This window comes from Ornithodoros turicata, unplaced genomic scaffold (genome assembly GCF_037126465.1).
Source record: "Ornithodoros turicata isolate Travis unplaced genomic scaffold, ASM3712646v1 ctg00000843.1, whole genome shotgun sequence".
Taxonomy (NCBI): Eukaryota; Metazoa; Arthropoda; class Arachnida; order Ixodida; family Argasidae; genus Ornithodoros; species Ornithodoros turicata.
Genome location: NW_026999404.1, coordinates 304,595 through 328,381, shown reverse-complemented (window position 1 = coordinate 328,381; position 23,787 = coordinate 304,595). Strand labels below are relative to the sequence as shown.

Below are 23,787 nucleotides of genomic sequence, written 5' to 3'. Positions count from 1 at the left end.
TTTCTGCTGCAAATAATACACAGCGCCACCGACCTTTTGTGTTACCTGCGCAATATAAACAACGCTGCACACATTAACCGAACCTCCTTCACAATAACCGACGGTCATCGTTATAACCGGACTGCACCCTGTAGAACCGCGACAAGAAAACACAAGGCGGTGGGTTCGAATCCTACCACTGGCTGTGCTGTCTGAGGGTTTCCCTGGGAATCCCTGCACACTTTCCAGACCAATCTCGGCACAGCTGCCCCACGAAGTCGGCCCAGGGCGCACACTAAACCCTCTGTCCCCCACTCCTTCCTGGTGGCCTCTCTCCATCTGTCCACGCCTGTACGCCGCTCATATCCACAGTTGCTTCGCGGCTCTAACACGGAATAAGAAGTTACGCTGCGCATGCGTAGAGCACTGTCAAAGCTACTGATGAGTGAGTACACCATTGAGGAATCTCCTCAACGCTGGTGCAAGCGAGTCCACACTCAAGCAGTACAACATGTTGGCCCAATATTGGACCAATATTGGTGGACATGCCAATCCGGCACGTCCGGATTGGCACGGATGGGACATGGCATAATGATGGATTGGCACGGATTGGACAAATATTGGGCCGGCACTGCCAGTATTGGCCCGATATTGGGCCGTGATGTTGTACTGCTTGGGGGATTAACCTTCCAGTTGACATTCTCACTGTTTCTGGCTTTCCTTGCATGATCGGAGAGATACAAGCACGGCAACCGCGACATCCCCTCATTTTTGCCTCCGTGTCCCACGCTCGCTGTGTACAATATCGAACTCTTTTTTTAGGCGATGACTGTCAGAGTCCATCTCCGATCTCCTCCTCCGCAGACATAACACGCAAAACACGTTGTCCTCACTCGGCATTATATCAATATGCACACGCAGCGCACACACTCAAGATGTGGAAGCCAAACAAACACAACCAAAGGTCCTCCTGTCAGCAAATTCTCTCACGGCCAGAAGCCTTCGGAAGCATATACTTGAGGAGGAGCCTTTGTTATATTATTCCCACCGGTGGATGCGATCTTGGGAATACAATCCGCGTGGGAATATAAGGTATACCTCCTCCTCTCCTTTCTTCTCTGGGGGCCAAAGAATGCCAGACTGTGAGCTAGACGAGAGAGAGAGAGAGAGAATTGATGTGGGGAAAAGCAATCTTAGGTGGTCCAAGCGATCTACATATGAAAGTAGCCGTGTAGCCTGCATGGTTATGATCATTCGAGATTTGCGCCGCGGGAGAACCTGACCGTGACCGACGAGCCGATCTTTGCTGAACCTTGTCTAATACACACGAAGGAGAAACTGAGGTCGCATAAAATGAACTACCGGCTCCCGTGGCGCGTAGTGGTTAGAATGATCGCTTTCCACGCCGAGATTGAACCACAGTTCCTCCTGAATTCTGTCCAGAACGCATGCTAGTTCCCACTGCTTCCTGCTGTTCTTTCTCCGTCTGTCCACTTTCTATACACCGCTCATAGCAACAGTTGCTTCGCGGCGTTGACACGGAATTAAAAAAAAAAGATTGTTATTGTTGCGCTGGGGCTGAAATAGGAGGATGTGTACGCTGAGAGCTCCAGACAGGGTTTGCGAGCAGCAATAAATGACGGAGAAGTGATGATGACACGGGATGTTTCTCCGTGGTGGCCACAGGACCCTACCCCACTTCACAGAGGTTAATATGAGAGGATGAACAGTTCATTGTAAGACCTTTGATTTTTGGCGTATCGAAAAATTTGTGAGTTTTAGAAGGACACGCGAAAATTTCAAGCAAGAATTGATAGTTGGGGGAGGGGGGAGGATATATTTATTACAACAACAAAAAAAAAAAAAAAAAAAGGAAAGAAAGAAAAACAGACAAGAAGAAGGTGGGAGGAAGGGTCAGCTAGACGACAGTTGATAGGTGGGGGGGGGGGGGATATGTTTATTAAGAAAAAAAGAAGGCAAAGGTTAGCCAGGCAAAGAGCCGGCTTGCTATTCCGGAAAAAAAAACAGAGGTGGAGAACAAATGCTGCAATCGCTAACTTCGTTTTCGCGGTTGGTTGTGCATGTTATTACTAGGTATTTTGACTATTTTGCAGCAACAAACATGTACAATGCCACTTTTGTTAAATGCAATCCCCCATTCATCATCTCACAATAAAATTGTTGTTGCTGCTGCTGTTGTAAAATGCGAGACAATCTCGGGTGCGTGCACATTGTATCTCCATTGGGAGGACCTCGATATTCCCGGTGGCGGGTGGCGAATTCCCCGATCGTCAACGAAACAAGGGAAATCAAGGAAAATGCTCTATTGCTTCATGCGATGACATACAGTCTTTGAAAACATCCAGATTTCGCAGAATTTCGTCGTCGTAAACATGGGCCCTTTGTGCCCGATTCGCGAAAACTGGTTGCCGCGAAATTGAAGCGTTTTACCGTGTAGGGATGCTTTCTGCTCCACAGCTTCAGCCCAGGATCACAAAGCTTTATGATGCCAACTTACCGTATGCAGAAGGTGTACAACGATGCCTTTACGCCCAGCACTTGACATCTTTGCTGATCTTAAGCTTTTTAAAAGAAAAGTGTGCCGCAGTCGTTTCTGCTAAATTTTGCTTTTTTATAGTCTTATTGTGTTTTAAATTTCCTTCACTCCTGTGTTGACATTTATTGTGATTTATTGTTCCCATTTACAATTGATAATTTACGTGTCTGCTTTGTATAGGTGTACTGACTTGTCCAGCTGTTGTCAGGAACCAGGTCAGATAAATCACAATCACAGTAAATCACCTACAAACATCCGCCAGGATTGACGCACCTGCGTCACGGCGTACGCATAGGAACATTTCCGAGACATTTGCACTCATCTATGAATTGTCACCCTTTGTCTCCAGTGTATTTGACAATGCTGGCTTCCAGCGCTTCTGTGATAACGCAACCAATCTGACGCATACCTCAGAGCTGAGTTGTCGACGCAAGGTACCCTTATCGTGTGATAGCGCATTCCATTCGACGGCCTTAGCATGCACTCCCCGGAGCCATTGCCACATCGCGAAAAAGGAAAGCGAAGCCAAAATACCGAGGCAGGAATAGCGAGAGTTATTTCCTGGTTTTTACCACATTTGTTTGCCCCCATCCACTCGCGCAGCGATAAGTCGGCCATGTGTTGCCGCTCTTCCGATACACCGCCTACGTGAAAAAGGAGGATGTATTTTTCAGACAACAGAGGCAGTGCAATATATTGTGTCGTCTGCTAAGCGAATCTTTACCTCGTCTGCTACTAATGAGTTTCAGTACATCGTACGCCATCGCCTTTGCGTACGTAAGGGATAGCGTTGGTGGTTCTGCGCATGCGCAAAACATAGAGAGCTTCGCGCATTGCGCAGAACCACCACGCTGTCCCTTACGTACGCAAAGGCGATAGTGCGCGATACACTAAAACTCTCTAATAGAGTTTTTGCACCATACGCTGTCACGTTTCCGTATACGTAAGGGATAGCGTTGTTGATTCTGCACACGCGCAAAACATAGAAAGAGCATCGCGTAGTGCGCAGAACCACCACGCTATCCCTTACGTACGCAAAGGCGAATGCGTACGATGCACTAAAATTCACTAATAATAAGGATAATATTTTTATTTTTCATGATGTGCCCATGAACAGCCCGGGCATCATCTGCTAATACATCGTCTGCTGATGCACCCTTGCAGTGTCTGCTATACGTACACCCTTGCATCGTCAGCTAAATGCCGTGAGGGAGACGTTGTGTAACTTTTCCCACTATACTTGTCTTTATTATGCAACATGCTTCGCTACGGCTTAACGTCTGCGTCGCAGTAGAACGAAATCAAACTCAACAGACGAGCCGAAACTAGCGCGACCTGTGAAACTGCTCAAGTCACGTACAAATGCAAAGAAATCAACATCCCCGAAGAAAAAGGGCACATACTACAGCTTCCTGAGCTGCGCTTAACACGTACGGTACACATAGACAAAGCAGACGCAAACGTCAGCCTACCGTGCTGACATCATCGTGGACGTCACGCACAACTCATCTACCTGGTGGCGTCCGCATTCCAGGAGATCCTCGTCGATAGCAAAGTAGACCAAGGAGCTAGGTCTCATATATATTGTGTCCCTCGCATACACAGGCCGCAACACTGCCAAGTATGTGACGATATAAATGTGGGGACACCACGGAATGACTTAGATTAGGTACTGGCGACAACAGTGTTTTTTATGCTCTAAAAGTACATATACATTGTCCCTCTGACGGTGGGGTGACTCACCAGCTGCATCTCTGAAAATAGTTGAGGAAGGTATAAAGATGCAGTGAGTCAGCCGTCGTGAACAACATCTATATTGTTATGCCGTAATGCAGCCCCGCCACTTGCACGTTCGCGGCGCAGGAAATGATAACTCAAGAGATAACTCTCTTTACGTACATCTCCCCAGTTGCGGGGTGCAGGACGGGCTCTGGCCATATCCAGAGGGGTGCGCGGGTGTGGTTATATCCGCGCGGATAACCGCTCTACATGCGGTTTGCGGGCGCAAATTGTACGGTTCGAAATCCGCGCGGCTAAAATGCGGATAGAACGCACGCCTCCGCGGCTCGCGCGGATATTACAAACGCGGTTCTTAATTACAAGCGCGGATACTGTGCGGATGCGCATACTATAAATGTTAGCCTCGCGCACCTCTAACTATATCCACTGACTTCGTTGTCACGAGTACGAACTAAACAGAACTATTTTTTCCTTCTTCTACATTTTTTTTTTTTTGTACCACAACATTAGAACTACAAATTTTTCTTCAGTCTACATTCCAGTCCAAAGAAGCAAAGAAGGAAGCGTATCTATGCTAGAACATATTTCAAACCTGATATAAACCAAAACAAGACCAGTGTTCAAGATAAGCTCCCTTGCTTTCACGCCGAAACTGGGAAATGACGCGGGTTTGAGTCCCCCCCCCCCCCCCCACGACCCCTCATATATAGCTACAGTTGCTTCGCGGCGCTAGACGGAACCTAAAAAAATGCGGTGTTCAAGCACCTTTAAACCTCGTACCGACAGATATCGATGTCAAAATGAGACAGAACAGACAACAGGCAAAACCCAAACAAAACAGAAAGGAAACAGCCAACAGTTATCACCTTGCAACACTCTCACACGTGGGAAAAAATATAAATTGCCATGCATGACAACAACCTGTGTTGTTTTCTTCATTGACTTTTCCTTGGTCTGGACTTTCGACACTTAACAATGCTTCGCCCGCACGAGCAACAATCAGGATAATTGTCTTAGCTCATCCTCGTGGCGTGACAACAACAGTCAAGATTATGGGTCTGAAAGTGCTCGATAAGGGATGTCGGCGGAACGCTCAGCGCGAGCGGTAACCTCAGCTGACCAAGAAGATGTACCGGGAAGAAGAAGCAAAACGAAATCGCGAATAAAATAATGACGACAGCGCGATTAAATCTTACCATGATATACAAGTCTTCCCAACCCCTTCGATATAACGCCCCACCCTTTATGGCTGACAATAATCTGTTGTACAGACCACGCCCTGGTAATCCACGCCCCAGAATATCTAGCGAGGTCGGCTTCTTGTTCTTAATATCACATAGCGCGTGCTTCAATGCCGCGCTGTTCTTCAGTAGACGGCCGAAGAAAAATATCCAAGCAAACTCTCTTTGGAAAGCTCCGGCATTCAACAATTGTTCGAGTTGAATTGGACGCGCCATGGACCGGAAACATAAGCGAAACTGTCCGACTTCCCAATGTTTCTTCCGGCCTGCACAAAGACAAACTCAAATCTCCCGATGCCTTCTAAGTACCGAAGTGTTGAGCACCATGTTTGTAGACGAGCTCTTCCAGGAACACCTGGTGTACAACAGCGTAACCAAAAATAAGAACGTAAAAATAACGTATGCATATTTTTCTGCTGCAAATAATACACAGCGCCACCGACCTTTTGTGTCGCCTGCGCCATATAAACAACGCTGCACACATTAACCGAACCGCCTTCACAATAACCGACGGTCATCGTTATAACCGGACTGCAACGTGTAGAGTCGCGACAAGAAAACGCTGCCGTTCCGCGAAGCTTCAGGCTGCCAACGAAGCGACGATAATGAATTGCCGCTCGGACTATTAAAGAGCGCATCCAGCGCTTCGAGAGAGATTATCAAAAAGAAGAAAGAAAAAAAAGAAAGAACGAGCATAGGACAGGTCTTCAAAGGGGTTTGGCCTAGAATCTTCGGTTATACCTGTTTGTATATATTCCTGTTTTATTTGTATACATTAACCCTCTCTTCGTGTCGTATAATAACAGCTCTCTCTATGATGGCAGGGGGAAGACCACTTATTATCCTCTTCACTCTCGTCTTAATATATGTCGGCTTGCGAAAGAAAGGGGTATCATCAAAGAAAGTGTAGCCACGCTTAGCATTTTCCTTTCCGAGGGCGTTCGGGTTTACTGCTTTCATTTGCGTCTCACTTCGTTCTACTGCACGTGCACTGTGTGTTTAAGGATGCACAGCACGTTCGACTGTACCAAGAAAATGACATGAAAGGTTTTGTACAGGAGGCCGGTGGTCAAGAAACTTCATAGGTTATAGGGGTCATGGCTATAACTCGTGTGGGAGGATGTTGTTGAGGGTGCAGTTGGAGTCATGGTCACCAGCACAGTAAATTTTCTCGGTGATTTTGATAGCTTTTTTAAATTTAAAAATTTCGAAAAATTGGCAGTGGTTTGCAGGTCGACTGTGACAGCACGAAACAGGGAAATTGGCTTACTGCACAAATGTAGTATACTGTTTTAAATGGTTCTTTTTGTCTTTTCTCTCTCTCTCTCTCTCTCTCTTTTCTTTCTATCAGCTGTCGTGGGTGCTACGCAGTAAAATGAATCAAAGAATCGAAGTTTCTTATATGCGGCATCGAAACAGTATCAGCCAGCACCTGTGTCGGAGATTTCCGGCGCACGTCAAAGAAATCCTATACCCTGTCCTATACCCTGTCCTATATCCTGTTCTATACCCAGTCCACACAAGTACGTGCAGGCTCAGCTTCTATCCGAATTATAGTCTACTATATCTCCGAATATTAAATCTACTCCGAATTATTATTATTAGTGTCAACTACGTGCCCTTTATTAGATGACGAAAAACAGACACAGAATAGAAGTAGAAAGGAAAAAAATGGACAGGTACATCCTAATCATTTCCGTTCATTTTCCGTTCCGATTTTTGGGGAGTTTCTATCATCAACCGGCTTCTCCACCATGCTTTGATCACCTGAACTGCCATCCCCACCACCACCATCATCATCATCTTTCATCTCTACAATTGGCACTGGGGCAGCGCCCAGCCTGCTGGCCGGCATCAGCCACATCTCATCATCATTTCTTTATGTGTGTGTGTGCCGTTCATTTCTGTGTGGGTGCTAAATTGCCGCGTTACCTTTTGTGTGCTGCACCCATGACATTAGACGAAAGGAGCACCGTAGGTATGATGTTATATACGGATGAGTAGCGGAACCGAGACCTGTGGGTGTCGTCGCTTCTGCAAGCGGTGATCCCGGATGATGAGAATAACGGTTGCTTTGGTTGTAGCGGTCGGCGAACATATAACACCCACACTGCGAGACTCCCGGAGGAATTTTCCGACGTATATAATCTGTCGAATGACGCTACCATGGGGAAGGAAGTAGCAGGGAAACATAGGAGAGAAATTTCCCCCTCTCTGGCATAGTGTATACACATCTCATATAATACACGTTGCATGACTGTTGAGGTTCAAATATTTGATAATGGTGCACGAGAAGGTCAAGGCAAATGTATAGGCACTGTCTGTATAGGCAAAAACTGCAATCCTTTAATGGAATGGTGATTAGACGTAATGACCTGCCAGTGCGACCTACGTTTCCATTTTTTTCTTTCCTTTTCTATATTCTATACTCGTAACGAGCTCGTTGGAGTGAGGTCACGAGGTCATGCGATGGGATGATAGAGATGTCCCCTTCCTGAACAAATGGCTTTGATGGTTAAAAAAAAAAAAAAAGCGCAGATATTGCTCTGGTGAATTTTGTGTTCGATGGGCTAAATAGCAATTAATAGGGAGGTAACAGTTCTGAAAAAAAAAAGTGGTGCAATTTTGGGCATTCTTGCCAAACGCGTTCCATGTCGTTTCCGATCCCGATCTGCGTAAATTCCTCGTCAGGAAAGAAAGAAAAAAAAAGAAGAAGAAAGAAAAGAAAGGCAAAGTAACGCTGAAGAAAGACTGGAAAAAAGGGACCAGCCAGCTTGGGAAATGATAGAAGGAAAAACAAAGGGAACAGAGTTTAGATAAAACCGCTAAAGCCCCATTGCGAGTGGAACGCAGTACAAAAGGACGAAATAAACCGATCGATATCCCCGATGCAAAATAAACTGCTGGAAAAAATACCTGGCTATAAATTGCACGGTCGCGAGCGGGAAAATGTCAACAGCGAACTTAGACTAACCTGGACATAGAAATGCAAATACCGAATTAGGATTAACGTCATAATAAATTAACCAACCTGCTGTTTCGTCGTGGCCGCCCTGCTAAGCCTATAACGGCCGCTACAATATGGCTTTTTGTTCGCTAAAACGACCTGGACAGACGGATCCAGGACAATTGCTCACCGGACAATTGCTCACCGGACAATTGCTCACCACAGAACCGATGAAGCCGGACAATTGCTCACCGCCTCTTTCACCGCACTTATATGTAATTTTATTTCGCGGTTTTATGTGATGTGATTTTATTTATCGTTTATGGTGCTCATATACTTGACTTTTTATTTGTTAGCTGAACTTGGGTGTACCTCGAAATGAAGTGATAGAAATCCCCATTTCAAAACAAACTACTGTAAATAAATGTTATCTGGCTAAACAATGCACAGTTGCACGCGGGAAACTGCCAACAGCGAACTTAGACTAACCTGGACATAGCGGTGCAAACACTGAACTTGGATCAACCTAATAATAAACTCACCGTACTGTTCAGGCGTCTCCGCCCTTCTAAGCCTAACGGGCGCTAAAATGTGGCTTTCGTTCGCTAAACCGACTTGGACAGATATAGAAAATTCGTTAATTTTAGTGGTTAAATAATGATGTGATTTTAGATCTTCCCCGTCTCGTGTCTTGGAAGATCCTGGTGACGCAGGCATGAGCGTACCGAGAGGGGGACAAGGTCACTTTGTAAAATTGCGCACTCTTTATTCATAGGTCATGATTATTTTCTCAGAGTCATCATAATATGAACCTGTGAACACCCGCACAGTCCGCAGCATCCGTCTCCAGGGAAGGAGGTGACGTGGCTGCACGCTTTGCCCCCTTGGAAGCACTTTGCTGCCCCCCCCCCCCTTGGGAAATAATCCTCAGGAACGCCCCATGGACGCAGGTCCTGACAAAGACGCTTCAGGTGTGCCTTCAAGTGGACGACCTCTCGCCTCACCCTCTTCACTGGTGGATTCCTAGATCTATTTGAAGCAACTCATACAGCTAAAAAAGAAGTTCAGCTAGCATAAAAAAGTCAAGCGCCAGAAATGCGAAATATAAATCACAATATAAGTGTGGTGAAAGAGGCGGTGAGCAATTGTCCGGCCTCAGCAGTTTTTGGTGAGCAGTTGTCCGGTGAGCAGTTGTCCGGTGAGCAACTGTCCGGTGAGCAGTTGTCCGGTGAGCAATTGTCCGCGTCCCGGACAGACATAGAAGACCCGTGAATTCGACTGGTTAAATAGTAATATCGGATTTTTAAACGCGGCAGATCATCTTACGAAGCAATCATGCATATTCTCCTTCATTTTCCTTTTTCGAAACCGGGTAATTCGAGATCGGGAATTTCGTATCCGCGAATATCGAGATCCTCCCACCACATTTGGTGCTGTGTCTTCCGTCCTTCTTTTGCTGTTTTCCCCTTGCACCAGGGTTTTAGCGGTTTTATTTAAATGGGTCATCACACAACCCCATTTTAAACACTTTTAAAAGAGTTCAGTATGCCTGCGCCCCCTTCCGCAGATGCACAAGGAAATGAAGGGTGCATATACTATAACGTCCTTCACTTCCTCACCTTCTCCTTCGCAACTGGCTTCGCGCCAGTCAAGTTCGCCGGCTTCTATTCTCGATCTCCACCCTCATTTAACTTTAACCATAACAACCTAATATCCCCTCATTATCAATTAGACACGCTCTTGGCACCCAAGGACAGCGCCACCCATCTTGGAGCTTGACACCTTTTTCTTCCGAGGGTGCCACGCGATAACCTCGCCTCCCAATCTTCTCAATAAATCTGCATAGTCGGGGAGGGCATGAGAAAAAAAAATATTGAAGACGACGTTCAAGTTAATTAATGTTGCATATCAGACATATGTGCAAAAAGGCGGCATTCCGAAATAGTTGCCTGCGGCAAATGTACAAATATGCATATCACGTATATCAGAACGCTTTTAGACCCTATCATACCTTTATCAGGGACACAGCCTGTGTTGACCTGTGACGTTCGCGTGGAATGGCCCTCGAGAAAGAAAAAAAAAGAAAAATAAGATGGAAAAACGCGTGGGTCGGGTTTTTTTTTTTTTTATGAGATAAGGTACTGTGCCTCCTCAGCTCTGTAAAAAAATATCACTGTAAACGAACACGTTGAAAGTTTTATAAAGCATGTACGAAGCACGCGAAAATCGGGGTTTCAGGTTCGTTTCTGTAAATCTAAGAAAAATGATGGCGCAAGTGAGCAGCAACATCAGCGCCCCAAACTATGCAACACTCCCCAGTTTAGCAGACGACGCGGCACTTTCAAATACACGGTCCCGAGTTGTTCGCAGTTTTCAAGAAGCACCGCTTTTTCTGTGGATTTCCTACAGGTTTTGTAGCTTTCCTTGGCACCATACCGTTTGAAACACCATGCAAAACCCGCTGATGAAACTCATTACTGTTTGGATTCGTGGCCGCTTGGGCCAGAAATGGCGCTGTGCAAACTTCAGGGCAACAGCCCTATAGTGTCCTCTCTTCCTCGTTTCTACAGTTTCATTGGCTTATTCCGCCGTTTCACATTTTTATTTTCTCCTCTAATCTAACTTATACTCAGCTGTTTTCTTCACTTGCCTCGCAGTATCGCTGTTACTTTGAAATTAACTCCAGGAAGCATGTTTACTAAAGGTGGAAAAAGAAAGGTGCACATTATGTACCGAAATCGTAGAAAAACAACAACGAAAAAAAAATATATATATATAAAGCAACAAAAGCGGCTACGAAACTATCCAAACACGCGCGTACAGAGGTCCAGCATGTGGTGGGAGACCATTAGAAATGTTAGGAGGTCCATGGTTCTTTCTTTTTCTTTTTCACGATTCATCGATACCTTTAAGTGTCTGATACGCCCTCTAACGTGTAATCTAACTATTAAACAGCCGTTTTCCATTCAATTTATGGTCTCATTACATATACCGCACTTTATCTCGCTTCATTATCTCGGGGAAAGGCCCGTACGGAGCAGACATGCCGCTCACGTATAGCCTAATCGATGCTCGTATAATTTGGCGAAGCGCACGTCACTTTGCATAATCTTCTCTCCTTCAAATGACCGTTGATTCGCACAATCCGCGCGGCTGTCCTCCCACGCGCGGCCGCGGGAACGCCATCAATGTCAGGAATGCAGTCTGCGCTTTCAAACAAACAGCGTCTCAGTGATCTAACGCTCTCCTCCGTCGGGCAGTTCCCAGATCACTCCACTCAACTTCATTTGCTGCTCCTACCCGACACTGTCACAGCTGTCAAGCGGGAGAAGAAATACCACCACGCGCTTTGCGTATAGTATATGCAATATGGAACGTTCAATCTTCGACTGCGAGCAGCGGCGTGTGTCGCCCACACTTCTGCGCTGACGGGGCGACCTTCGTCCAATTTTCGTTCCCAATGTCAATGTTGATGTGGTCGCGCTCGCGCGTGGGTTTTTGTAGGTCGTCGCGTGTGTGTTGCTGGTCGTCTGTGCAAACCATACCGTAGACAAAATAGAAAACAAAACGGTGTCAATTAGAAAGTCGAGCGATTTTTTTTTATGTTTGCGTTTATTTTTTGTGTTTGAAAGGTTGGGTTTTTCTCAGGGCGTTCTAGAAATTTGAAATTGACAAGTCGGCCCTCCAACTATTTTAGAAGTTATAGCTTATTAATATATATATATATATTAATAAGCTTTTTTTTTCATTTGGAGTCAGTCTAACTAAGTGCGCCCTGTAAGTATTAATGACCTGTGTAAGTGGACTGAAGCGGGGTGGTGGAAGTACATATTGAAATAATAATGAACTGCAGCACAGAAACGCGCGGACCAGGTAGGTAAAAGACAATACTTAATCGACACACGCACAACTGCAGACTCGCAACTATCATGAGTTTAATGTGACAAAGACAAATATGTAGGGGAACGTGAGACACAGTGGGGCAAAGTGTTACATTGCCGATATCTGGTTCATTCGGGAAAAGCGAAACTGTAACTGTGTCCGTCAGACAGTGCGACATCGTCATCAGTTCATGCTACGAAGCTACAAATGGTGGAGCCTTGTCAGGTATACAAATCGTATTGGCGAACGTATTTCGACGAGGAAAAATATTTTGATGACGTTTCTTTGTGGTTATATACAACAATAGTGACTTGGATCTTAACCGTTATGACGAAAGCGGAAGATGACAGCTGTTGTTTGCTTCCGCTCAGCCAACGTGTATGCGCATCTCAATAGCTGTGTGATGACAGGCACGGTGTTACGGGAGCACATGGGGACGCGGGAGCAGTGTCAGTCGCGACGTTGCCCACCTCTGTGAGGCCGGCAATGGCGAGCCCTTTCATCATCATCATCATCACCACCCATCATCATCACCACCACGACCACCACCGCCAGCGGAAGCAGTGCACTCCTGGGTGGTGAACAGTACGGCTTGTCCATAAAGTTGGTATTCTGACGGTTGCGCTTCCGCGAACAGACTCCTCAAGCCCTGCTACACGTTCGAAGTTGACTTTACATAAATTAATTCGTTGTATGCTCTTGGTATCATACTCTGCCACTGGTTGTAACATTCTGCCCGAGCCTGGGGTACACAGTTACGAGAGTTAGCTGTCTATATTTTCGCAATTTGTCGGAGCATCTCTTCAAAAATAACGTTTATCTTGTATGGCCAGTATAAAACACGATCTGTTCTGGCCAGTGGAGTCAGAAATTCAAAGTTTTCTTTCCTATACAAAAATACAAAAAAATCGACTGACTTTTTCTTGTCGCTGTGCGACAAAGAGTAGCTTTTCTTTGACGCAACAGGTGTGTGTGTGTGATGGTGCGGGAGGAGTGCTTCATATGCGTGATTAATCACTATGATGTGATGTGATTAATCCCTATTTCGTCGCATCAATCACATCTCCGGATGCCTTTTTTGCTGACGCAGACACGAATAGCGCACGTCACATAGGTGTCCGGCCACACACGCCGCGACGCAATGTTCTCCTCTGCCGCTCCCGTCCGTATTATACTGCACAGCACAGAGCCACTGAGCGAAGCACCATCCATTCCCGACCTCCTCCCGTTCATTGTAAGAAACCACTCCATCATCTCAAGGTCAGCTCGATCAAAAACCCTTTTTTCAAAACCCGTTCGGGCCAACAAGCATCGCAAGAGCAACAAGTGCATCACGCTGCATTCCAGTGTGAGCTCCATTTCATTTACATTCCATGTCGTCTGCCATCTCCTTTTTTTTTTCTTTGTGTCGTCTGCTTCTGTAATCCTTTTATCGCGCAGACGACAAGATTGTGTACGCATGCGCAACAGAGCGTTCATACAAATACGGGCTTACTGAAAGATGGATTGCGATCCTTCGCCGTCGGACATTAATGGGACATTTTACGTTCTGGTGCGCGCTGATGTGAAATCCAAAAAAGCGTTTACAGGATACAGCTGACAAAAATACCTGCGCCATTGCTACAGCTCCAACCAAGCAAAGGCTGCCTGGCTTGAACCGCCCTGTTTAGAAATTCGGCACATTTTGTTTTTGTTTCTCTTGTGTGTGTCATTATTTCTTCTTCTTTTTTTTTACATCTTAAACGTCGCTGTTACATTATTTCAAATAAACACCTTTGTCATTTCAATTTCCAAACTTAATTTTGTGTTTCTGTACAGTTTTGGTCGTAACATATGCCCCTTTTATCGTTAACTGTACAGCTCCCGTCAACCTTAACAATAACACTGGAAAGAATCGGTCTGATTTTTGAGCGCGATAACAGCCATCCTTGGGGCACTGGGGGAACGTTAAATGAACAAAATTCTGCAATTTTGGGTGGGGCGGGTCCCGGGACCTTGTCAAGCTGCACTGTGCAACTTTTTGTACTGGGTTCCCCCACTTTTCTGAGTGAAATAAAATGGATTCAATTGAATTGATTTTGCGTAAAATCCTTGCGTAAATTCCGTAAATGGTTCATAGAACAGAATCCTTGCTTTACGCAAGGATTTTGTTCATTGAACAGAACTCAATTGTCAATTGAACAGAATTATTCTGTTTAATTAAGATTTCCTCACGGGCCCCAAGGGTTGCTGCGATCGCGCTCGGAAACGAAACCACATATTTTTTTCCAGTGTTATTATTAAGGTTGACGAGAGCTGTACAACATTGGTCTCCCTAATTTAGTGCCAGATTAATAAGGCGATACTCGCTGCTTCAAAACACAATTGAACCTCTGTATGCAATAAGAGGATAAGTCAATTTATACCCTTTTTGCTATTTTTGCTGCAATGACATCTACATACCAGTATGTACCTGCCAAAGAAAATTTAGGAGCCTATTGCAATTTATTGGCCCGCCGACAGGAGCGTAAGAAATAGGAAATGCATGTATGTCAATGGGACGCACAATCAGATCGGGCCCCTTTCATATTCCTTCCTATTTCTTTCTTTCTTTAATTCTTATCTTTTCTTTTTATTTATTTATTATTATTTCTTATTTCTGGAATAGCAAGCCGACGTCCCGTTTGGCTGACCTTTCCCCGTTTTTTTCCCCTTTTCGTCTAATAAACATATCCCCCTCCCGGGCCCCTTCCCGTAAATCCCAAACTCGTCAGTTTGGGATTTTTCAACTTATCCCCTTATTGCATACAGAGGTTCAATTTATCGTAATTCACTAACAAACCACCACAAGAGGCAACGTTGGCACGAGGGTTGTCAACAGCTTTTAAAGTGCATTTCAAGCGTCGTCGAGTTTTTGAGCCTCGGAACCGCTTTCGCTCTCTTCTTTTTTATATCGTTGCGTCTGCATCTGATAAGCCTGGTACTCTTTCCGCGTTGTTAACCTGTAGTAACAACCTGCTACTGCATGGGCTGTCACTTTGACGGATTCGGCATATCGTTCGTTTCACGGTTGTTGAGCAGCGACGGATGTGCACCTCGCGTGAGCCAATCGCCGATAAGCCAGACGATGCGTGAAATCGGATTGGATGTTGGCTCGTGTTTGCACTGTGCTTTTTTTTTTCTGTTTCTTTTTTTATACCATCGCCACCACCTTTTTGTTTTTGAACAGTGACTTGCAGTAGCATCTGTCTGTATTGGTCTGTATCTTTAAAATGTCGATTGGAACTGGAGCTGTATACGGGAGCGAGTTCAGCAGGAAGTTTTTAATAAGGGATGAGAGAACACGCTTTGTTTCCATCTTTCTACGCTAGGGTCGCGATCATAGACTCGTAAGCTCCGAAACTACCGTATATGTCCCGGTGTATAACGCGCGCGTTATACAGTAAAAAAAGTGCTCTAAAGAGGTCCTGCGCGTTATCTAACGGTGCACGTTATACACGGAAATATTTTCCTACAGCGTTCCTTTTCTGGTCGGTGACGTGCAAATTCTAGCCTCTTCCAGGGTGTGCTGTGAGTTTCTCCCAAATCTCTTAGGATCAGTTGACAAAGCCGGCGAAAATGCCCTGGACTTCGTAAAAATTAATGATGCTGCTTAAGGATGCCATTGAGCAGTCAATAATCCAAAAATTCATTTCAGAAGGCTGGCGTGATTGAGAAGGGACGCGAAACTAAATGTTTCAAATAAAGCATATACATATATTACACACCGCCTTGGTTTATCGTGTATAGTGGTGGCAGTACAGAAGCCTGTAGCAACATTGCGGAGCGTGTTATACATGGAACTTTCTTCAAATTCGGCCCGTTTTTAGGGGTGCGTGTTATACACGAGTGCGCGTTATACACCGGAAAATACGGTACATTCTAAGGGAAAAAAAGACAGGAGTAAATTGAGCAGTAACTGCAGCTTCTAGTCCACTACAGATATCAATTACTCCCTATAGGTTAGTCAACTGACCACGAAATTTACTCCCCGGGACATAACAATTGATATGTACTCACTAGAATTCCGGAGAATGACCTACTGTAACAGGACACAACACACTGAGGAAGGAGGAGGGAGATTAGAAAGAGGGGCCATAAAATTCCAGAACCCAATTACGATGGCTTCTGCTTACTACACTTGTTTCTATTCAAAATTGTTATCAGATTACTTGTAATCAAAAACTAATTTATCACAGGTAACTCAATTTACTTGTAACGCATGACGTACAAGTCTGCTGGAATACTATCGTATATCTTTCGGAGAGGGGCAGTTTTTTTTTCTTTCTTCTTTTAGCATATAATATCTGAAAAGAAAACTTCACCACTTAACACACTCGCGCTGATACAAGGTAGAGTAGATGTAAGGTACAGTAAGGAAAAATACGGATAACAGCATGTGATACAATGTCCACTGTTTGCTATTCTTTTCGTTTTACCTATTTCGTCCTTTGAACAGAGAAAACATTACGGCTGCAAAACGAAGCAATACGTTATCGCACTACGTCCTGTCGGTTTCACTCGAGTACGTAAAATCGGACGATGTCGGCTTAAAAGGCAATAAGATTCAGCGTAAAACACCACAAGAGCCAGATCGACAACGTGTCCACTCCACGATGACAGCTTATCTTGCTACTTCCTTGCTCTTGTCATTCTGGAGGACTGTATCTCGTTTTTTTTTTTTTTTACAGGAACATGCAGATGCGATGAGGTACGGAAATAGGCACTTGAAATAGTCAAGAATGTGCGACGCTCACACATTCTTGACTCTTGCAAGTGCGTTGCACAGTAATGTCTGTGCTCCTCGAAGCTGCCTATAGGAAGTCGGAATACTTCACAGTCCCTACATCACGCTGGAATGCTGAAAATGCGATAATGCAAGTAATGTGTTTGCATAAACCTGTAACGCGGGTGGTGTCACTGTATAACCGAGCAGTTTGAACAGCAGCAGTATACTCTGTTGCATCATTGTTGTAGCAGCAGTATACTCTGTTGCATCATTGTTGCAGCAATCATTTGTTACACAAGCGCGAGATTACTATGTGGCCGAAACATGTAGAGTTTGTGGGGTGGGTTTCATGAGGCTGGTGTTTCGGAATATCTGAGCATGACACAGCCGATGCTGGTGGCAGACCTTCCACCAAAGGAAACCACCAGGGCAGTTGTTGGGGTGCGTGCAGTCCAGTCATTCAGCTGCAAAAGCAGTTTCGTGCAGCAAATCTTTCCCTAAGGGTCGACATCTGTTAAACCCTGTAAAACAGTGGAAAATCGTAAGACAACAACAAGCGTGGCACAGTACGTCACGATCTTAATCGAAAACCACGTCACAGTGTGCTCGTAAAAAAAGGGTAGGCTTTCAAATCTGGAAGACACGATTTCGAAACGCGCGTATAATCCCCACCATAATCCGCGCTCCTTTAGAAATTTAATGTCGGGGAGGGGGGGGGGGGGGGGGCGTCCACTGCAGGCGCAGAAGGACGAATGTACCCCTCCTCCCTTTTTTATCAACTCAATCCTCAAGCAAGACCGTACAGGGCTTATCGTCATAAAACCTGGTCGTTCGGAATAGAGTCCTTTTCTGCTTTAACCGTCTGCCCCCCTTATCCTTGTGCTGGCTAAAAAAATTTTCCCACAGGTGTGCCAATTTGATATGGAGCGCCGATAAGCGGTGATATTCGTTCTCTGGCTTGTATTAGTGAGATAAATAATTTATGCCAGACCACGGTCGAGGTGTTGTTCGGCTGGTAAGACATGACGGATTATAAACGGGGCGGGAAACAGGGTGGAAAGTTATCGCCGAGTTTACCTTCGTGAGCGCGTTGGATCACTAAGACGCCAAGGCCGGCCCTATATACAGAAGCGAAGAAGTTAAAAAGTTAAATAATAATCATAGGCTGAATTTTTCTTCTTTTGTTTTGCGAATTCTTTTTATTTGAAACGTCATTAACTTTATTGAGTGCCTTTTAATGCGTTAATGTGTTTCGTGAAATAATCCCCCCTCCCCCCTATGGTTGTCATAGAATATCCGCAAACACCATCACATGGTCCTATAAACGTACCGGAACGACCCTTCACGATGGTTTACCTTGTTAAGCTATCGTTTTTTAAATAAATTGGTAACGGAATAAAGCTATAAATTACCTGCGTGAAATAAATAAGCTGACACGGCTTCTGAATACTCTGAATTGATTATGACTGTTTCTATTCAGTGCCATGCAGTCGCATATACGCCATTGGATCGGAAGGTCAACGTTAAGAGCTGACAATATTGGTGGACTCGAAACACACACACACACTCACACAGAAAAAGAAACGTAAAAAACCAAAAGTCTTTGTATAAACATAACGCGCTGGAAACAAAAACAAACCTACGGAATGGTAACATTCGACGAGCGTTGTAAAAATAAATAAATAAATAAATAAATAAATATATGAATAAAAAAAGTTGTTGTCGACAAAATTCCAACCAGTAAGCCCCACAACCAAACGTTATAAATGAGATAAGCGGCACCGTCCTGCAATTTAAACGGCAAGATTAATTTCCAAAATCTTTTCCTCTCAGCTGAAATGCAGACCTTTCAAAACAGCAACATACTGGTGGCTTGCATCAGCAAAGCGTCAATATTTACCACGTCGAAACATCTTCGATACCCACTAAATTTAGCAGCGGCGCTCCATTTTACCAAACGGTGGAGCTCGATAAAATTATCGGCCCTCTCTTTCAAAAAGTAGCGGCGGCTGTATAGTCAAACGATAATTCGATAAACGTCGCATCGGCGCCGCGTCGTTAGTCGCTTTAAATTATCATTCGCGCAACACAGACGGGCTCGTCATATTCTTCGTTCAGTAATTACGGCGCGGGTCAAAGAAGGAAAAAAAAATCCCCTGTGAAAAGCCTTTCCTCGACGGCAACGCACAGATAGACACGGCTGACGGCAATTTAATTTGGTTAGCTGTTTATAACACGAAAGCGGCAGTTCTTTCCGGGAGACATCTCGGATCGGCTGTGTCAGCTGACGAGTTCGAAAAATCGTTCCTGTCACTTCGGAGCAATGACACAACAGGCGGTCTGGTAAAGAACTATTGACGAAAACAGACAATGGAAGCTCGTGTCTTTTATAACGCTGTTCTAGCCATGTAAAGGTGACATCGTCTAACTGTGTATTTGGTGCATTTTGTGTACTTTGCGGAGGAATTACTGATATGTTGATGTCGGCTCGCGGTTCCTCGCATATACGTCGACTTTCGGTGTGTGTGAAAAATAAAAAATAAAAAAGAAAGAAAACGGACGTGTTTTTCCAATTTTTGTGCGTCAGTGTATAGAGGAAGCGGTTCTGTGTGTTTATATCTTGCAGATTTTCTTTGCCCCGTGGAGCAGTACTTGTGGAACCGAAGGATACGCGAAATTGTCTGTATAGTAGAGTTTGACATTTCAAAAGCTATGCTGGAGTCGCAAACTTTACTTTGAATGTTTGTTGTACACGTTATTGGTAAGAATTCGAAGAGCTCTTCAGCACAAGCATCCGCGTGTGTGATGTCTCATTTGCTTGTGTCAGGTGTATGTACGAATATCCATGCCTCATCTTTTTCATCGTCATCCCGCTCTTAACTCATATGCACTGCGGTATGGTACCGCAGTTGTTGCGGTGAATCACCTCATACCATCGTCATTCGCTTTTATCAAATGTGCTACAGACTATCTCGGGCTTACCGCGAAGTGATACAGTGCACTTCCGGTTTATTTACGAAGTGCATTTAGAGCCGTTTTTACGTTCAAATGTGCTTCGGGCAGCTTCATTCATTCGCAGAATTCAGTTACAAATTTTACGTTCAAATGAGCTACGGGCAGCCTCGGACTTACCACGTAGTGATACAGTACATCTACACCTCATTTACGAAGTGCATTTATAGCCACAAATTTTGTCTTCAAATGTGCTACGGGCAGTTTCAGACTTATCACGAAGTGATACAGCACATTTACATGAATTTTACTAGTTCAAATGTGTTACGGGCAGTTTCGGACTTATCACGAAGTGATACAGTGCCCTTATCGTGCATTTACTGAATACATTTACAGTCACGAATTTTAGCATCCAGATTCCGCGAGATTCAGTGGCCGTGAATATACATGCACTGTGCCTGAATCGCAAAATAAAGTGAGCTCGCGAAATTGAAAGGATTCACAGTGACCCTTTCAAAGGAAAATGTTCACAAGAAAAAACAACGAGTATAAAGATAATCATGTTGTTTCCGTGTGCCAGAAGCAGAACCATTTGCCTCTATAGTCTATATATACAGTCATATTGTAGATCGCAACATTATGCGTTCCGTCACACGTTGTGAGCACGCTAAACGCTTTCTGTGTTGTTTTCAGAGAGGAATTGTTCCACGATCGAATGTCCCGCATTCACCTGCCCCGAAGACAGCTACGCCCTGCCGAGTGTCGTCTCTTCCGGCCGATGCTGTCCTCTCCAACAAGGGTGAGAGCTCCACTTTCAAAATGAAACCCTATTCACCTCGCCGACAACAACGGCAGAAAAACGACGACCACCACCACCACATGATCAATATTTGGAGCGAAGGTCGGTTGCCTGCCGGTGTCGATGTCAGTAACCTAAATCCCGCGTCTTTTTCTTTTTTTTTTTTCTTCTTCTTTCCCCTCTCGCTAACGAGTGACATCGGTGACGTTGTGTGCGGATGTTTGCGTTTTGTTGCGAAATATTGTGCGGCGCATACGGCAGGAAGGTGACAAATTAAAATTGTGAGCAAGCGAGGAAACTGATAATGTCGATAACTTTGTGTGACACACGTCACTGGGGGCTGGGGGATGGAACATTTTCAGCCGTTGAATGACGCTTGTCAAAGAACCATGAAAGGATATCGGTCAAGCATCCGACCAGTTTCAATTAGTTCCTCTGTACTGAAGCATTCACTCAAATTATATGAAGTTGAAAATCGTTCAAATAGCGATAATATTCGATATTAACCACGGCCGTCAACGGCAGCTGCTCCGACCCGCCACCGAAAAAAAAAGGAAAGAAAAAAAAGAACAAAGTAATTTTATTTCGTTAGGGAGTTTTTTATTTTTCATTTATTTATTTATACGTGCACACTAACAGCACATGCCTAGGCAAGATGCAAGGTGGAGTTAGATGCATTGTTACACAGTAGTAAGACAGAAGTAGATTTCAGGGCTGCGGGACAAAAACTGACAAGCTGTAATTGCTCTCCAATTCGCCGTCTTTTTCTGAGCGCGTGCTTGTGTTTGATCCATCCATTTTGTTGATGATTGATTGATCCAAAATGTATCGAGGGATATATTACAATTAGTGGTTGTCATCGTGTGACACACGTGAGATGACACGTCGTACAATCTAAGGGGGACACTGGGTCAGAACGTCAATGCTTATACTATATAGTCCCCTAGTTGCTCCACGCTTTAGTTCCCTAACTCAGAAATTTACTCCCCAGAACCTTAAAAAAAAACAGTCCCTAAACTCTGTCTTTCTTTCTTTATTTCCGAAAGCACATGTACAGAAGGGACACAGATATATAATACGACTGTGAGGGCAAAGCCCTGTAGTACAGCCCAAAACGAACAATCAGTTAATTAGAGCAGCTACAATAAGAGTAAATATAGTGGAACCAGAACACTGACTCCGCATAGACATCCGTGCTTTTAGTCCGGGAAAGGACGAAATAAGGACTTTTTTTCCCCCTATATAGTACCTTGACGGCATAGACAATATCGGTCCAATATTGGGTAAAGATGTCGTGCTGCTTGGGGAGGGGACAACAAGAACGACGTAAACAACCAGAACTGCGTGTCTCTGTCGTCCCTAATATTGTGGTCTGCCTCGACAATTTCTCGTCGTTTACAAATCGCCCTGCCTCGTGTCTGAATGAGAGAGTGAGTGAGAAAGATGTAAGAAAGTCTGAGTTGATAAGAAAGGGGAAAAAAGGAGAAATAGGCACTCATTACGAGAGCCGGTTCTTCCAGATCACTTAGAAAAACAAAAATGGCTAACTACAATATGACGAGATGCAAGAGAGAATTGGTATAGCGCGGTTGGTTGTCCGACACCCCAGTATATACTTCCCAGTAACAGTACTTCCCAGTACATCCCAGAAACGGAATGCTGGTGTGATGTAGCGGTTAGCGTATCCGACCGGAGTTTAGAGGACCCAGGTTTGATTCCTGGTGTTAGCACATCTTTTCCCTGAGTTGTTTGAAATTCTGACTATGCAAGAAGTAGCAGTGGCTGTGGTTCGTACGCTGCCTGGGCACACTTCGTGAGGAACTGCTCTGAAAGTGAGTCAGGACACACCTCCCTCGTACAGTACTGCCACTAGTGTAACTGGAGCCCCACCACTACCTCACTCTTGAGCGTAGCTTTTCAGCGCCATCTGTCCATATAGTCTGGCAGTCTGGCGACGCGCTGGTCATCTGACGCGTTGCTCCTTCAGATACGCAGTTACTGACGCGCGGCTTGATCTCTTGGCAAAGCATTATCCACGTGTCATAGCAATGAACAGGTGTCATGCACTGATAAGGTCTATCGGAGCATCCTTTCAGAGGCATGGATAAGACTAAAGTTGCTGCGCATATTTATCGTGGCGCCGCCTTTGGAGACACAGCTGGATACGCCGCGGACGCGAAAACATCTTCTCCGCTTTATCAGTGCCAGTGATTGAGAAGGTCTATAGCGGGGAATGTTTATGGCGTCAGGGACAAAACGACCATGGCAACAGAAGTAACAACAACAACAACAAATTCACTGGAGGGAGAGAGTACCCTATAGCTCAGTTGACAGATTAGAAACTGGGATCTGGAACGTTACGCGGGATAATCACAGTGAAACAACTACGAGAGAACTTTATTTGGCCCACATTGCTGGTATGAATTTCGGATAATGTTACTACGTGAAATTAGTATACGTACGTTTTTTTTTCTCTCTGTAGCGAAAACTGAAAGCAGGCTCCTATCAAGCATTGCGAAAAACAAATGCGCCGAACACGCCTATCGCCACGAAACAACGTTGCCACATTCACAGTATCGTCATTCGTCGTCTTTCATAATTTCTTTTGATATTAACATTGCCTTGAGTTTGAGGGGAAAACACAGGACTAACACAGGACGAGATGAACAGATAGACTCACGATTCATCCTGTGTTTTCCCCTCAAACTCAAGGCAATGCTAATATCAATTCAACACCAGCTAGCTGGCCTGCTCCTGCTATGTTCATCATTTCTTTCATCGTTATGTGTTTCACGTGTACCTCGCATGCCTATTGTTCTTCTTCCTGTTTCTTTTTTCTTTTTAAGCTCGCAAATATGTTTGCATCTTTTCGTGCCATTCGCATCCAGCTTGGGTTTCTCAGTATAACCGTATAATCTCAGTAGAGTGCGTGCATACCGAAAC

At 44.8% G+C, this 23,787-nt stretch overlaps 1 protein-coding gene across 1 annotated transcript in view; it reads left to right on the top strand.

Annotated features, from left to right (window-relative positions):
• The window catches only part of LOC135375236 (cysteine-rich motor neuron 1 protein-like), a 50,423-nt gene that overhangs the window by 7,799 nt on the left and 18,837 nt on the right, over window positions 1-23,787 (top strand). Inside the window, exon 2 of the mRNA XM_064607968.1 lies at window positions 20,739-20,844. Within this exon, the coding sequence (XP_064464038.1) occupies window positions 20,739-20,844 (106 nt within the window). The remainder of the gene's footprint in view (window positions 1-20,738; window positions 20,845-23,787) is intronic.